The sequence below is a fragment of the Panthera onca genome, chromosome B3, assembly GCF_046562875.1.
Source record: "Panthera onca isolate mPanOnc1 chromosome B3, mPanOnc1 haplotype 2, whole genome shotgun sequence".
Lineage (NCBI taxonomy): Eukaryota > Metazoa > Chordata > Mammalia > Carnivora > Felidae > Panthera > Panthera onca.
The window spans coordinates 7,624,407-7,642,540 of record NC_138344.1 but is presented as its reverse complement, the minus strand read 5'-3'; the positions used below and the strand labels follow the sequence as shown (position 1 = coordinate 7,642,540).

The following is an 18,134-nucleotide window of genomic DNA, read 5'->3' as shown; positions in this document are numbered from 1 at the left end:
ATGTACAGAAATTAAATGAGATATTAAATGAAACAAGCATGCAGTTTTTCTGTACACATGCACATATGTATTACTTTTAACCTAAACCTTCCTTTTTAAAAAAAAAAAAATGTTTATTTTTTTTTGAGAGAGAGCACCAGCAGGGAAGGGGCAGAGAGAGAGGGAGACACGGAATCCAGAGCAGGCTCCAGGTTCTGAACTGTCAGCACAGAGCCCGATGCAGGGTCCGAACACACAAACTGCGAGGTCATGACCCGAGCCGAAGTCGGTGCTCAATGGACTGAGACACCCAGGCACCCCTAACCCAGACCTTCCTTGAAAGATGCTAATTTCTCAGTGCTTATGGCTATTGTATAGCACTTCCAGCTATCCCAGAAACTTGGACATTCTGCCCAGGGGCCCTTAGGACAATGAGACACCACTCCTGGACTATGGATAAGGAAATTGGCTCAGGAATGGAGTGTCAGAAAGTCCATGGTAGGCAGAGGCCAAGCTAAAGGTTAATTGTTCTCATTATGGGTTTTGTGGGTTCGAGACAATTCCACCTGCAAGTGCTGGGAACACATTTCCAGGATTGGGGAGGGGGGGGCTGCCAACCTAGATCCTCGGAATACTTAGCTGCCCACAAAAGCAGGGAAAACCCAAGAAGAGCAGCTAACGCTAATCTCAGAGTGGACAAGACTGGGCAGGTTAGAATATTCTATGGCCGGAGCTCAAGGACTGTATTTCTCCTATGTGTGATGCCTCATGGCAGGAAAAAGAAGGAAAACTAAGATGATTTGAATTTAAAAAGTCAAAGAATGAGACAGGATCTTTTTCCTCAAACGGCATACTGAGCTGTAAACTGTCTTCTCCAGCCAACTTCTCAGCGACGTTAGTGACAATAAAATACTTCCTATCGATTGGATACCCGTCAGCCGTTAAGATGACGCACTGAATTCTTCGACCCTGGTTCTGGTTCTATGACATCATCTTCTGACCCTGCGCCTTCCCTCCGAGTGCGGTGGTGAACACAGCTGACGTGCGCCAATGGCACTATGAGAGAAAGACCCTTTTGAATAAGTGACAAAATATTCTCCCGTGCTAGCCAGTGAGGTCTCATCTCTAAATTAGCCCAGGCGGGGTGCCCACCTCTTAGCTCCGGATGAGAAGCTAGACTGGTTGGCTTTCTTAATTGAAAACTTTTTGTTTCTAACTCCAAGATTCCAGCAGCCTGGCACACTGACCTGCCGTTTGGAAAGGCGGTCATACAGACGGCGTGCTTAGATCACAGGAGAACGCGCCTGTACAACCACGGCTGGGGCCCCAAGTCAGCTGCCCGAGAAGCAGACAGCTTAAACCAGCCTCCATTTGCTGCTCTTGATTTCCATTTTCCTCTGAGAGAATCTGTGTGGACTAGAGACTGTTCCTAAAGCCTAGTTAGCAGGGTGAAACAACTCTTGACCAGCATTAACATCTAGCATTACTTCCTACAATGACAGGGACTTCTGCACTGGTATGGCACCTGTCACCATTAGGGGCTGCTTCTTTTTTTTTTTAATTTTTTTTTAATGTTTTTATTTATTTTTGAGACAGGGAGAGACAGAGCATGAACAGGGGAGGGTCAGAGAGAGGGAGACACAGAATCTGAAACAGGCTCCAGGCTCTGAGCTGTCAGCACAGAGCCCGACGCGGGGCTCGAACTCACGGACTGTGAGATCATGACCTGAGCCGAAGTCGGCCACTTAACCGACTGAGCCACCCAGGCGCCCCTAGGGGCTGCTTCTTAACTGTGTCTAAAAGAGGTTTTGCCGGCTGTGCCCGCCCCCACCCCCGATCCCCCACTGTGATAACTCCTGGTGTATGACCTGGTTTGCGTATCTCTAATCTCCCTGGGCCACAGGTTGGAAGGAGGCAGGTGGCTGTATGCCTGGGCCAGTGGAGAGGTAAACTGAGGCAAGGCCTGAAGCCCCCTGGCAAACCACACCTTGCACACCCTGTTCAAGGCGAGGGCAAGATGCCCCATTAGAAGAGGTGATACGTGCAGAAGCAGGTCCCCATAGTAGGAACAGAAGGCAGCCCATCCCGAAGCAGGTCTTCCGGTAGAGGCACGATGGCATCATGATACAGAGTCAGACACACAGCCACAAATTCACAGCCATGTCACTGCAGGAAATCAGCTAACCTCTCTGATCCTCAGCTTCCCCATCTCTTGAACACCTGCCGTTTACCTCCGGGTGGATTAAACAGACCGCGTGGATTAAAGAAAACACTTCACGTAAAGCATTTAGCATCGTACCCAGGATGTGGCAGGCCTCAATACGTGTTGGCAAGAAGCGGCAGCCATAATTGGTGCGGTGATGCTCGGGCGCTGTTCTCTGATAAATATTCTCAAGAAGCGTTCTCTGTGAGGTAACGGGCTGTGTACTTCTGTGTGTGCAGGCAGATGGAGGTATCGGGTGGTAGGAAACACTTAGGCCGGGTGAGGAAGTGAATTCCAAGTGTCCTTCGCTATAGCTCTTTCAATGCGCGCTCACCGCGAGGAAAGAGAAGTCGCTTCTGGTTGTGTGCAGTGATAATAAACAAACCAGACCCTTGCCCCCTTCCTGCCCCCTCCCTCCACCCGCCCTGTGCCCTTAACGAAGCATTCACCGGCCCCCCAGTCACAGTGCTTCCTGCAGTTGAACAGATCAGCCAGAAAGGCACGGCTACAGCTAGAGGTAAAATCTGAGACTTCCAAACTACTCCAAATTAATCATTCTAGCTGGAGGGAGACTCGGGCCTTTGGGCCCCCCTTTTGTTTTATTAACTGCCAACTGAAAATGCCAGAAGTAGCTGGGGAAGAAGCTCAAAATGGGGGACGGGGAACACTTTGCATATTTTAATTACTTCAGTAAACAACACATACCACAACAGAAACCTCCCATCCGATGGCTACATCCCCAGGCAGAGGAAAGCTGGAAGGGCACCATGGGACAGGACATAAAAAAAAATATGCCACTCCTTCCACTGGAGGCTGCCTTATCCAGCTTCTCTGAGCTGAAGCCAAGCTTCCTGTCCACCCACTGACTAGCTGCTGGGGCACTTCTTCCGGGGGCAAGGAGAAACAAACACTCAGCGACTTTTCACACGGCCAAAGCTTTCCTGACAGTCAAATGCACCTCTACCCCCAGTGGAAAATGGGTTCTTCTTTGAGTCATGAAGTAAGACCTTCTAATTCTAAAGGAGGTTCACTTGGTGCCCGAGAGGACCGGGCTCACAGATGACTTGCCAGATCTCTGGCAGGACCACAAACGTGGAAGAGTGGATAAATTTCTCCATCCACCTTCACGTAAAGGTGGGGGTTCAACCTCGGCAAAAATGTTGGGATGATGTTCTCAGGGCAGCCCGCAGATGAGTGACAACAGCGGGGGACCCGTGAGCTGCGAAGTGATTAATGAACATAAGTTAGCACCGCTACTATTTTTCTGCATCATGGGTTCCTAGGTAGGCCTTCCCCTGAGAAATTCTAGGAAAAGGGTATTAATTAGCCCAACCACACAACCCATACAGTGACTAGAGATGCCTCGAGCATCCTAGGAGGGAGGCAGCTGGAAGCAAGATCTGACACCATGGGAGGCCGTGGAATAGAGTGGAAAGAGCAGTGGACTGAGACTCGGGTCGTCTGCATTCTTGCCCCAGTACTTCCAGGGTGCTTCCGTGCTTTGTACTCTCTTCTTCCTTCTTCTCGCATGTTCACAGCTGTGATAATTCCATAGCTGGACCAGAGGGCTGCTAAGACTCTTCTCCACTCAAAAACTGCGTGAGGTTGTCCCAAGCAAAATTGTCTGACCTGAATCAACATACCAAGAGCACTGAGCCAAAGCTCATCTCAACATTGGCAGCCTGCCTTTCCAGAGTGGCATGTATATGCATGTGCGTGTGTGTGTCTGTGTGTGTGCATGTGTGTGTGTGCGCGCGTGTGTGTGTGTGTGTGTGTTGCAGGCGGGCCAACAAGCGCAACGGGCCAGAACTCAGAAGCTCCAGGGCCCTGCCTTAGGTTTACATCATACCACCTGGCTCGTCCCTAGGCCTCTGTGTCTCATTTATAAAATTGGTAGGGTGAGGAAAAGGGCTGGGCTAGTTGGCCTTTAGGTATCATCTAGTTCCAAAGTGCTATGATTTGGTGAAGCGGAGACTGGATAAACTCTGGATGCCCCTCCCAGTGCTGTGCGGTTAGGGCTCTGAGGCTCACAAGCTTCACACAGCCCGCTACTCTACAACTGAGTCCCTGAGTGCCTCTTTGCAGCAAAGTGTGTGAGCCAAGGGTAGTCTCAGATAAAAGGTATGGAGGGGCTGTCCCTCCACACAGCATCTGGCATCCCAGGCCATAACCTGAGGCATGCAGCTGTGCGTTGCTCCTTCTCCCTTGAAAAACAAGCCCTACCTCTTGGCTTCCCCTTCAAGGTCAACAGGCGAGGGAAGGCTGTTCTGAGGATGAACCCAGGAGAAAGTCTTAAATGCTGAGCCAGTAATCACAGTTGGGTGGTTTTTTCAAAGGCATTCCTACTCTCTTATACACATTCGTGTCTCCAAAAGCACAGAAGGAAGATTAGAGCAAGTGGGCTTCTTGTGTTTAGGCTAATGAAACTGGGTGAAGAATCTTCAAGGGTCACCTGATGGGTCCCCGAAAGGTGGAGCTAGGCTAACTCTGGAGTAGGTAATCCTTAGAGTTGAGCCCTCATCTTGATTCATCATAACGGATAGAAAGAGATGCTTTCAACATTCCAACATTGGGGCCAGTAGTGGAAGGCTGGTCCCAGGGATACAGAACAGCTTGTTGAGTGCCTAAACTATATCAGGATCTGCACTGAATGAATTAAAATGCACTGCTTCATTCAGTCCTCCCAATGTACCTTGGCTCTCGAAATTCTTATTATCAACAGCACTGCATAGACGAAGGAAGAAAGGATGGGAGGGAAGGAGGGGTTAAGCAACTTATTTGAGTTCAAGAGGTTGGAGAGCGGAAGGTCCAAGCCTCACACCTAAATTATTCCGATTCCAAAACCAATGTTCTGCACCACCGAATCAGAGTTCTTATTCACATCCAAGTTGAAGGAAAACTCACTGGGACGTCTTGAGGCATATAAATTGATGGGTTTGGGGTAGCAGATCTTGGGAAGTGTGACAGGAATCCTAGAAGTTTATTTCTATAAAAACACCCGTAAAAGCCGAAGAGGGATTTTTCATTCGGAAATACCTAAATCTGCAGATGTAATGAACTAAGAAGGGAGCCTACATCAGCCCGGAGAGCACTCATCAAAATGACACCAGAAAACACTTGTATGCCCCTCATAGACAGACTAGAAAAAGCAGTCAGTTGTGGACTTTGCTTCCTTAGTCCTTCTTTTGTAGCTTTTCTCAGCATAATGTCTGGCCTGACTCAGAAACAACAGTGATTATTTCATGCCTGGTCAGCAGGGCTCCCAAAGACAAGGCATCTCCAGTGAAGACTAGTCTTTTTTACTGAACACCTAGGTCCCGGATAATCTATTCAACTGCTATAGCATGTATCATCATGATTTCCAAAATTCATTAGTCTTGATTCTTTGGAAATCTATCTCTCCATTATCACCTCTTTCCCTGAGATCACTGTCTCAGGCAGAAAAGGGGGAAGACGGAGGGAGAAGGAGGGATGGTAGGAAGGTTGAGTGGAGATGAGAAGGAAGGAGACAAAGACAGAGACAGAGCAATGTATGTGAAGCCTGGTGATTTAGTCCGGTCTTAGAATTAAGCGGCACCAGAAATAAGCCTTAAATCTGGATTTTGTGATTATGAACACAATACATTGCCTCTTTGCTTAAGATAGATTGGATTAGGTTTCTGTCACTTGCAGCTAAAAGAATCTTGATATAACACTGGAAAATTTGACTCTCAATTTAGTCTCTACTTCTAGGAATAAAATGTCTATTTCTAGAAATGAATTAAGAAGGAAGACTCTGAGAGATCCCAGAGGCCCAGGTAGAAACCAACTGCCCAGCTAGGGCAGAACTACAATATGCCTTCCCTCATCCACAGAATACCCTTTGCTCCTTTTCCACCCTGCATGGTGGCACCCACATGCCTGGGTTTCATCAGCCATAAAGCATTGCAAGGACACAGTGGACAAACATGTGGCTCTGAGACCAGCACTTGCACTGAAAGCTTTCCTTGCATGGCTACATCCGCCCACATACCGGGCTTCTGCAGCCCGGTGCCTTTGGCTGGAGGTTACATTAGACATCTACTTTCCATTAGGGTTAGCCACAAGTGCCAGGATGGGAGGAGGCAACAAAAATCAAAGGAACCAGCTAATTCTCAAGAGAGACCCGTCTGACCCAAGCAAAAGAGACTGCGGAACTCATGTGATCCGATCCCCTCCAGTACCCCCAGACAGGAGGTCCTGTCTCAATTCTTCCAGACGAATGGGTTTCTCATGAATCATTTGTCCCGAAAGAATTGCAGAAATAAACTTCAAGATAAAGTCCAGAGCAAGGAGTACAGAATCCCATCACAAAGACTAGGGAGGTTTTCTTAACAAACAGTCCCAGATGGTACATCTAGAAGGATTCCCTTCCTTCACTGTCCTCTTCCCTCTGAACCCCTCAGCTTCTTTACTTAAAGACCTGAGCTCCACCCCATTCCAGGAAACTCCTGTCCTGCTGTTCTGGGAGTTTGCTCTGATAGGAGACATCAATTTTCAGATCACCAGAAAGCAAAATGCTAAGGGCATTACGAGTCTAAAGAGTAATTACAACTTAAAGGGCAGAGTTCCCATCTCTGGATAAATCTCCAGGTGAGAATCAAAGGACTGGCCCTGGGAACACCAGCTCATTGCTCTGAACCTATAAGGACATGAGATACTGCATAATTTTAGGTTCCCCCTAAGAGGCTATCTTAACTATCTGGATTTGCAAGGCTTGGGAACCAACGAGAAGGTAAGAAATCACATTCTGCAATGTCAGGGCTGTTAAACTGTCAAAGTCCTAGTATGTATTATAATGTTCTCTAGTTCATGGACACTTAGCTGCATCCTGATCCACCCCACAAACTCAGTGATAGCTGAAGCACACCAACATGTAGAGAGGGTTGAAAACACTCATCCGAAGCTCTTGTTGTGTGCCCTGGGCATGGAGAGACAGGTCTGTGTTCTCAGGTTCCTCAGAAAAACTGGGTTCAATTGGGTGGAGACCTACACACCCTGAATGCTTCTAGTGCAAAAGGTAGGTCTCTAATCAGGTTTCTAAGGAGGTCTTTGGACTGGGGCATACCTGTGACCACGTGCTCTCACTGACTTGTGTCAAAGGCCTTGGCACTGTCCTTCCAACTACAGCTAAACATTTCCTAGAATTACAGCATACCCTGCACATGTGAGTAGCAGGGTAGCAGGGTGGGCCTTATATAACCTGTGAAAAGAGGGATGTCCTTGTCAGCTTGAAATAGAACCAGACTTTTCTGATCTCTACTGCTGCTCCCAACTGGGACTCCATGGGACATGGGTGCAGAATAGAGAAGCCAAATGATGCTGGGATGAGTCAGTATCTTAGAAAAGGTAGCTTGCCTGCTTGCTTGGTTGTTTTTTCCAGAAAGGGGACTCAGAGGGATAAGTCAGAGGAGAGTACCCCATGGGGGAAGATGAAAGACGTTTTGCTCCTTAGCCCTGAGTAGCAAAGTGATAAAGGGAAACCAGACAACAGGCCATAAGCAGTAAAGAACTAAGACTTGATGGGGTAGTCATAATCCAGTAGTTGGAAGACCACAGTGAGAGACATTCACGTGCCTGGAGTATATTCCTAAGTGACACTGATACTGTCGTGATGAAGAAAACCCTTGGCAAATGACAGAGTAATAACTTCTCTCTACCCATATGACACATATCGTGACACTGAAAGAGACATTGCCTTGACGTTCACTGAAACCTCTGGATAAATGTGCTCTAGAAGTCCAAGAAAATAACAGCATCACAAGTGGAAATACTCTCTTTTGGCATGAAAGGAAAACTGGATAGGGTTACTGACATCTCAAAGTAATTCTTCACTTTGCTAAAGAGGCTCTCTCTGGTGCATATAAATGATGGTTTGTTTGCCATATAGCCTTACCAAGCTTGTGCATAAAGTAAGATGCTACCTAAAGTTTTCTTCCTGGGAAGTACATAAATGTTCATTACACATAAATACAAGGTTACATGGTGAGATTGATGTTAAGTGTAACCATAATAAGATATGGTCCAGAGACATCCTGCTTCTTGCTAATAGCAGTCCCAAGACTCGATGCAGTCTGTCTGTGGATTCCATTCACAAAGGCAGGCAGGAAATTTAGGATTCTCTTCAAGCTGAACCCTTCCCTCAAACCCCTGTCAAAAAACCTTTATCCAGCCTCAGACCTCCACATGCATTCTCCCCACCCCTATTATCTATACACAGACCCATGCATCGTCCCTCCTTCCAACGTGCGTGAAACCCAGAAACACTTGACACGCTGAAGTCCAGTTCCACCTCTGCCTAGGATGGATGCCACAACAGGAAGACTTGCTCTCATGCCCCCGTCCCCGATTTTCCATGCCTATCCCCATTCCCAATGACAACGACACATGGAGAAGCGGACTTTGCTGTCCCTTCATGCACAATCAGCAAAGACTGGACAACCACCCCAACATATCCACTGCTCCTGATCCAGCCATGCAAATAAGCCCATTCGCAGGACCTTGGGGGATAACCTAGGAAGTCCTACCTTTCCTTTCTTTCTCCCACTTCCTGCCAACCGGTATCTTTGGGTGAATGCAGAGACTAACTGATAGAGGCAGGATTTCAGATTTGGCTCAATGTAGGCTTAAATCCTGGCTCCACTGTTTTCCAGTGTTGTGTTTAAACGTCAGTGTTCTCATCCTTAAAGTGGCACTATGATAAATATTCATGTGAACAGTATAGATTAAATAAATCAGCCTCTTTAAAGTCCCTATCCAAGTGTTTGGTGTAGGTGCTCATCAAAGATAAGCTGCCATCCCAAACCACCCCTGAGGACACCAGGTGGAAGAAGAAAAGCCCTTAAGATGTCCTGAATGGCCAGTGCATGTCAAAGACTGAGGGGCGTTCTATAAGATGCTCTCCCAAGTGGAGAAGCCCACAGCCTTACTCACTTTGACAGTGTCTTAGTCATGTCAGCCAGAGGTGAAACCTAACTACTGAGCAGACAAGGTTTGCTTCCAATGCCATGGCCACCTTCTCCCTTCTCAATTTTTGTAATTCTGAGGTTTGTATTTCTTGCTTTGGAGTCATAATGTCTAGACCTGACTTGTTTCAGATAAATTTCATCCAAGCCGTGAAAGCCCGCTTTGGCTAAATTAAGTCAACTATATAACTTAAGGTATGTTATATGCTTTAGGCTACTCAAATGCTTTGGCCTCCCTGTCTAAAATTGTGCATGCGTGTGCACACACACACACACACACACACACGTACATACACAACTATCACCACCACCAGTAGTACCACCAAACACTTCCTTTTTCTTTCTCTGCTTTATTTTTCTTCAAAGGATCTATTATTCTTTTACATATAATATATTCTACTTTATCTTTATTTTCTATTTCCTTTATTAAGGGCAGAGATTTTTTCCTGTTTTTATCACAGTTGTATCCCCCAGCCCTGAGGATAGCTCACGATATATGGACAGTGTCCTAATTTACCAGGGAAGGTAACAGTTTATGCCTGTGGTATCAATTTAATTATTAATAGCTTCCCTTTTCTGTCTCAGAGGTGTCCAGGTTTAGACAAATATATAGAGTTGATTAATAATAAGTAGTTGTTGAATTTAATTAATAAATTTGACCAATTTGATACTTTAATTAAACCCATCAACTCCTCAAACCAAGAGTTTTACCCTGAGGTGAACGAATTACATATGATGTTAAAAGCATGAGAAGAGATTGATTAATCTCTTATAATGGCCCTGCTTTCAAAATTCTCACAAGGCTAGCAAACATGGTCATTCTGATAAACTATAACTCTACACAGCTTTTGGCGTTAAAAAATCCTGAACTGTAAGGCCGTTATTAGTAACAGTGCCAAGAGGAGATATCTATAAAAACGTAGTCCTGAGAGGACCTGGGAAGCTATGCCTAATTTACCTCCCTAACCGTATCACAAGAGAAATGAATGGAATTGGAAAAGCACCCCCGTGCACCTGCCCATGAGACTGCAGCATCAGGATGATATCATGTATTGGAGACTGGAGGTCTCTCACTTCAAAATGAACTACAACACACCCCATGAGTGTCCGAAAACAGCCTCTTGCCTGTGGGAAAACATCTCAAGACGGACATGTGTCCTCCTAGGCTGGGTGAGGTTTTTAAGGCTGGATAGGTAAATGTTGTAGTTCTGCTTCCCCAAGTGGACCATTCCCAAAACAGAAGGAAACAGCCCCTAGATGAAAAGTGGAAGGAAGCCATCCAGTTCAGTTTGACGAACAAGGCAAGACAGATGGAACTCTGACTGACTCCGCATTATGTCCATTCTCCATGCCAGAGATTACCACAGAAATTAACATGGGGATGGGAAAAAGCTTCCCCCAAATACTCGGGGAGATGCCTCAGTCATGGTCCTACATAAAAACTGTCCTAAACATCAAATTTCTTAGACAAGCTTCATTTCAGGTCAACAGGGAGACCCCCGCTTCTTCAGACCCTTTAGCCTATGTGGCATTCTCAATTCCTTAAAGGGAGTGTAGGCACCCAAAGTGTACTCACAACTCAAGGTCACACTTCCTGAAATGCAAGAAAGCAGCCAAACCATCATCCATGCAGAGCCTCCAGCCTTCACCACACACGCAGGCTTGGACAGAATCCTTGGCAGCCATTTAAACTCCGGCAGCTCTCCCAGATGTGCACCTAATTTTAGCAGACTATGGCCCCTCCACCCCCCACCATGCTTCCTCCCCATGAGATATCCCAAGCACATCAATGGCTTTGGCAGGAAACTTCCATGGAAGTGAAATGATGCCCCCCCCCCCCGCCCCGCCTGCTGGGAGGCAGGGAAGGAGAGGTGGGAAGCATCCCCCGCCCATGGAAGTTCCTCTCCAAAGTCTGCAAGCTGTCGGTCTGTGTGTGGACGGCCCTGCCCAGCCCCCTGGCCCCAGAAACAAAATCCAGACTCACTGTGGAAGCTGCCGGTGCTGCTAGCCTCTGTCGCTGCCATGACACGCTGATCGGGCCCTTCTGGCATGGCCCTTCCTGACAGTGAATGGAGGAGAGAGCGGGGTAGGGGAAGAGAGAATAAAGGATGAAGGCAGAGGAAGAAAGCATGGAAGGATGAAAGAAGGGAGGATAAGGGGAGTGGGTGTATCTTTAAGTGAATGGCGAGTCTCCTGGCATAGCCTCCAGACACCTGTCATACCACTAGGGGAAAAGGCTGACAGCATCAGCCCAGCTCCAAGGCCCTCACTCAGGAGTCCAACCAGAGATCCTACCCACAGCTCGGCAGGCACACCATCACACCACTCTTAATACATGGCACCCAGCTGTCTTCCTTTTGGTCTTCTACCAAGATCCACTGGCTTCCCTCCAAGGGCTCAGTTCTACTTCCAACAAGATGAGCCTCTCGGCCAACTACCACTCTGAAAGGAAGAGGGTTTTATCCAGAATTTTCACCCCCTTAAGTCAAAGAAATAGCACCTCTCCAAAGTTTCTGAGGGAATAGCTGTCCTTCCTGTCTCCAACAGAAAAATCACTGAATTCACCACCACTTTCAGGGCTTCCTTCCCAGATGCCCTTCCCTGCCTGCCCAATTTGGAAAAGGGGTGAGCTAGCTAGATGTCACCTGTGTGGAGCCTCAGCCTTTCTTCTCCTTGGTATCAACAGAGTCAGTGTGTACAGACTCCATTACCACTTGGGAAAAACTCATTCCCCTTAAAAGGCCTCTTGAGAAGTCAGAGGAGTAGGTATGTTAGGCAGCTTTTGAGAAGGGATATGCAATGACTTAGAAATGGCATTTCTCAAGTGCCTCCCAGGTCAAGAGCTGTGTTCAAAAGACAAGAGACAAAGCCCCTGCTCTCAGTCAAACCAGAGGCATAGAAGCATATCAAGGACCCAACAAAGAAGAATATTCATGAAGCAACACATCTCAATAGGGTGATACTGGGGAGACCATCCAGTGAGAACAGTGAAATGGGACCACTGGGTTTGATGGCAGTGAGGAGCAGACAGAGAGAAAGAACAAAGAGAAATACGAAAGAACAAATGGTAAGTTGAGAAGAGAAGACATTATGGGCTGAAGAGATGTCCCTCCCAGAATTCATTAAGCTGAAGTCCTAGCCCCCAGTCCCTCAAAATGTGACTGCATGTGGGGGCGCCTGGGTGGCTCAGTTGGTTAAGCGGCCGACTTCAGCTCAGGTCATGAGTTCGAGCCCCGCGTCGGGCTCTGTGCAGATAGCTCAGAGCCTGGAGCCTGTTTCAGATTCTGTGTCTCCCTCTCTCTGACCCTCCCCCGTTCATGCTCTATCTCTCTCTGTCTCAAAAATAAAATAAACGTTAAAAAAAATTTAAAAAAAATGTGACTGCATGTGGAGAGGTAAGTAAGATAAAAACAAGGTCATGTGGGTGGGTCCTAATCCAATACAACTAATGTCCTTATAAGAATAAGAAATTTGGGGGCACCTGGGTGGCTTATTTGAGTAAACATCCAACTCTTGCTCTCTCAGCTCAGGTCATGATCTCACGGTCCATGAGATTGAGCCCCACATTGAGCCCCAGGCTGATGGTGCAGAGCCTGCTTGGGATTCTCTCTCTCCCTCTCTCTCTGCCCCTCCCCTGCTTGCATGCATGCTTTCTCTCTCTCAAAATAAGTAAATAAACTTAAAAAAAAGAATAGGAAATTTGGTCACAGACATTCACAGAGGGACAAAGATGTAAAGAAAGACACGGAGGAAAAGACAGCAAGTACAAGTCAAGGAGACAAGCCTCAGAAGACACCAACCATGCTGACACCTTGGTCTCAGACCTCCAGAAGCATGATGAAATAAGTTTCTGTTGTTTAAGCCTCCAGTCTGTGGTGCTTTGTTACAGCAGCGCTAGGAAATGTATACAGAAGGTATCAGACATGTTGGAAATGAACAGGCACCACTGTGGAATGAAGGCAGGCTGGCTGGGGTAGAGCTGAGGGGACTTCTTGTGGGAGGGGGCCAGGAAGCAGTTTGGCAGACAGCCTGAGGGCCCTGGGGGCCAGGGTAAGAAATTTATAATTTTGAGAAATGAAGATTCACTCAAATCTCTTAAAGAAGCAGCTGGAATGATGGAAGGTTTGAAGAGTATGGGCAAGGTGACTCTGAATCTGAAGGTACACTTATTGATCCAAGAGTTGGTCTGGTCATGGAGTGGACTAGGGTGCTTCCTGACAACATACAAAGAACAAGTAACACTGAAGTAAAGAGAGAGCAGGGTCAGGTAAGGAGTCAGGTATAGATGATGAAGAGACAGGTTCAAAAATGCCTCCCCTTTGGGAAATGTCCCAAGAGGGTTTTCACTCATGCTAACGGGCTGCTGAGTATCTGCTTGAGAAGCAGGCGGTGGCCATGGTGAGTTTTATCTCCAACAAGCCAAGTTTCAATCACCAGTGAATTCTCCAGGGGAGGTTAACAGCTTAAGCAATCAAAGAGAGAAGAGGTGGAGGCTAAAAATGTAAATTCAACCAGCTTCTGCCTAAAAGCAAAAAGGCATTATAAGCATGTGTGTGTGTGTGTGTGTGTGTGTGTGTGTGTGAGTGTGTGTGTGTGTGTGAGGTTTCCCAAAGTAGATGTCTAAAATAGCAGCACCAGAACTTTAAAGGAGAGCAAAAAGAAAAACCAATAGATGAGGTAAAGAATGGCTGGGATAGGGAAGAAATTGTGGAGCCAGGCATCACGAAGGCACTGAACAAGAATGTTAAGTGGTCAGGGAATGGAGGGTGGAGAAAAGAATGGGGCAGCTATTAATAATGTCATTCAACAGATAGTTCCAAAAAGGATTAGAATTTTTAGAGGAAAGGCATTTGAATTTTGCCAAGATGAGATAATTAGTGACCCCCAAAACTTACAGTCAATGAAGTGCTGAGATCAGAAGCCCAAAAATTAAGACAGAAGATAAAAGCAACCTATTTCAGTAGTCGAGGAGACACATGCCAGTTGGAAGGGGCAGAAAGGTCAAATGAAGATTTTTCTTTAATGTAGAAGAGATAGACCATGGATTTTGGAGTACAAAGAAGGGAGGAAGTCTTCAAGGTTTCAGAGTGGGACAGACACAGTCCCAGAGAGCAGTGGGCTAGAGAGGGCAGGTGACACGTGGTGAGGTGTGAGGGAGGCGAGAAAGAACACAGACGCGAATTTGTAGATATGGAGAGGGTGAAAATTTCATAGCGTCACAGAAATATATACTTGACACACTTCCTCATGCATGCATAATAATGGCTCTTTACTTTTCTGCTTTATACCCATCTAAGCACTTTCTATTATAGGGTTGACTCAGGATCTCAGAACTGGGGCAAAAGCAAAACTTTGAGGTCACCTACTGCAACCTCATGTTCAATGCAAGTGTCTCTATAACATGTCTAAAATGTGGTCATCTCGATTTCCTGGAAAATTCCCCAGAAATGAAGAACCCACCGTCTTACTGGGTGGTCTGTTCCATTTCCACATGATACAGGTAACTGCCTTGGGGCATGGTGCTTCACCAACCTAGAGTTTTCTGGCCCTGCCACATCCGGAGGTAAGGGAACATGTTGCAGAGCCCATTTACCAGGCCAAATGATGGAAAACGATTCCCCAGATGATCTCTGAATGGGATGAGAACTGGTTTTGTGATTTCTGATTGTCCCAAACTGCGGCGCCCTGGAGCACCATCCCAGGTCAGTCATTCACCAAGAGGTACACCTGCCTCCTTGTTTATTTCACTGAGCAGATATTTGCAGAAAGCCTACTGTATATCAGATATGGAGTTTTGTGACTGGAGAATAAGGCATGGGTGTTGCCCTTTCAGAAATCAAAACTACTGTGAACAAGTATGTGCTGACAGATGTTCTCGAGAATACATTTTCACAATAAAAATGTAAAAAAAAATCACTTCCTACAACATATTTGAGGTATTAGGGCAGCATTCCTCACCTTTGATGACCATGTCCTCTGCTCCGGGCATTTCTTCCCTACCCTTAAGTTTCACCGAATTTGTGTTACATTTTTGGGACTATGCTTGGCCCAAATCACCTTACTGGTGCTGGTTTTACTACCAAACTGGAGATCCCAAACTCTCTGAATTAGGGTCTCCTTGCTTGTTGCCTCCTCTTGCTTAAATATCTTTGCCACAAAGCCCAACTAGAAAAAAAAATGATGGAGCTGACTTATTATAGGTTCACAGTTCTAACTCTAAAGCCTACCTGACCTCATAGAGACCCTACTGTACTGGTACACTATTGAAAACTTGCTTTCAAAAATGACCTTGCATTCCTTAAAAAACCTTACCTATGAATCAGAGCACTGAACCCAATCTGCCCTGCCTTATTTTTGTGTGTAATCTGAATAACACTAATTAATCTCTCTGAGCCTCAGTTCACTGGTAGGAATAACAATACTGGCTCAATTGACTTCCAAGTACTTCAATGATGATCAGAGAGAAGCACTGGATCTGAGATGGGGGACCAATATTCTTGCCTCAACTCTACCACTAAATAGATGCATGAACTTGAGAGACACCTGCTCCCTCTCTGGGGTTCAATGTCCCCATCTGTTAAGTAAGTAGGTTTGACAAGATGACCTCCAAGTTTATTTCTAGCCAGGATTTCACAAGTTTACCAGCATAGATTGCTTACATAAATTTTACCCAGGCATTTGTCAAGGACTCTCATGAAATACTTTTGAACAAAGAGGTCAGTATGTGGAGAAGAAGAGTCCAAATGGCAGGAATCATAACCATAGAGTAACTATATTCAAAGAATGCTGATAATTGGGTCAACATCTGCTTGGGAGCAAGACTCCAGCAGCAAACCCAAGCCTTGAGCTATTGTACATTCCAAAAAAAAAAAAATTAAAAATACACTTAATTTCTGGTACATTGTACATTGATAATAGTTGCAGGTGGCACAGAGCTGGGAGGAAAAGCTATATCTAGACCACAAAGAAACCTTGGTAGAGTGGAATATGGAACCAAATCTAACAAGAAGAAGCCACATTTGCTATACATAAGATAAAAAAAAAAAAAAAAAAAGCCAGCAACAACAACAAAAACATTTAAGTGAAGAGTGAAAAAAAGCAAGCAGAAGATAATTTAAAATGTTGGGATACTAGGGTCATCTCTGTGAACTTGGGCATATAAACCTAAGTTAGCCCCAGTAATTCAGGCCCACCTGCCGAAATCCTCCCTCTGTACACGATCCTTCAACACAGATAGATACATTCAATAAACTCACATCGACACCTTATTAGATCTCTTCAACTCTGAGAAGCTAAGGTTTGAGCATGACTAAAAGGATGCAGTAGAATCCTTGAATTGAGAGCACTGATTGGGATGGGATATACCATAACTGGGACAATATGACACAGGTACCACTAATTCCCTTCCCTCTACCCATGGTAGACATCACCAGTTAATCCCACATGCTTTTTCACTGATTCTGGATGCAACCGACAACTTCCTCTTATCATTCTATGCTGAGGAACCACTTTCAGTCTATGAGTACTGGTACCTTCGGGGCACCTGGGTGGTTCAGTGGGTTAAGCATCTGACTCTTAATTTTGGCTTGGGTCATGATCTCACAGTTTGTGAATTCAAGGCCTGCATCAGGCTCTGCATTGCTGACAATGCAAAGCCTGCTTGGGATTCTCTCTCTCTCCCTTTCTCTGCCCCTCCCCTGCTTACATACACACTCTTTCTCTCAAAATAAATAAACTTAAAAAAAAAAGAACTGTTACCTGAGATCTACTTGCCATCCCTGCAGCCCACAATAGTTGGCATCAAGGCAATTCGATTTGCAAGCAACAAGTCATGTTTTAGGTATAAAGGACATCTAGCGACATGGAAAGCATTAGCGGTTCTGACAGTAAAGTGACTCCTCTCCATTTAGAAATGAAGAATGCAAGCTGGTCTCTTTAAGATCAGCAAAAAATGGCTGAAAACAAGAATATATGCCCAGGTCATCTGTAAGAGCTTGAGTGGTTTCCAGGCCTTCACAGCTCAATTGCACCCTGATTGATGCAAATGAAGAAAGAATATGTCTTTCAGAAGGGGGACTGGCTGGTCATAGAGACCTGGGAAGGGAATGACACGGAATTGGATGGTGGCAGTGCTCATCCCTTCCTGGCTTCTGTCAGGGGAGAGATGTGGACTTTGGCAGAAGACTTGGAGTACTTCTGAACTTACTGGAAGGTCTCTGTTATCAAAAGGATATGGGTATATCAGTCTCTAGCTGGACGCTTCTAATAGTTTGATGCATCTGACTTTCTTGCTTTGACTTCTTCTTTAAGCAACCTTCTCAATATGATCAGGCTTCCCACACAGACTGGCTTATTGGGAGTGAATGCTTTGATCATATAGCCTTTGAATAATCTGGCCCCCTGTGTGCATTAATAAGTTGTCCTTCGGGTGCTAACGGAAGTCTCATGGGCGTTTTAATTATTGTGAGACATCCCCTCAGGCTTCTTCACTGATAAGCAGATGTTTGGGCCTTTGGTGGGGAATCAGATCCCAATATATCTACCCAGAGTCCCCACATAATGATTATTGGTGTATGGCAAGTGGGGACTCACAAGGAGCCATTTAAAATGGATTAAATGCTTAGGCCATTATTCCTTACCCATTACAAACATTTGACATGGGATTATATATTTTTTAATTAACCACTTTCTTCAAGCATTCTCATAAAAACAGAATGGGTTCCTTTGCTTTCTAGGAAACTACAGGCCATGCAGATGCCCAAATAACTCAAGGGCATGAATAAATAAATAAATACAAAGACCAGGAAGCTAGGGGTTTCCCCAATGGGTAAGAAAAAGATCAACTTCAAGAACAAACTGGGCCACAAATCAAAGGTCAATCCTGGCTGTAGAGGTGAAAGAGCATGACTCAACAAAGAAAAGGTAGCCAAGGTTGTCATGGTGATTGGCAGAGTGGGACACATGGCATG

General features: G+C 45.8%; 1 protein-coding gene across 4 annotated transcripts in view; it reads right to left on the bottom strand.

Moving 5' to 3' along the window:
- Nucleotides 1-18,134, bottom strand: part of NTRK3 (neurotrophic receptor tyrosine kinase 3) — a 395,937-nt gene that overhangs the window by 35,389 nt on the left and 342,414 nt on the right. For 2 of the 4 annotated variants that reach the window (XM_060617703.3, XM_060617697.3), the window contains exon 16: nucleotides 11,150-11,224. The exons of the other annotated variants lie outside the window; for them this stretch is intronic. In XM_060617703.3, the coding sequence (XP_060473686.1) occupies nucleotides 11,150-11,224 (75 nt within the window). The remainder of the gene's footprint in view (nucleotides 1-11,149; nucleotides 11,225-18,134) is intronic. 4 annotated transcript variants of the gene reach the window in all.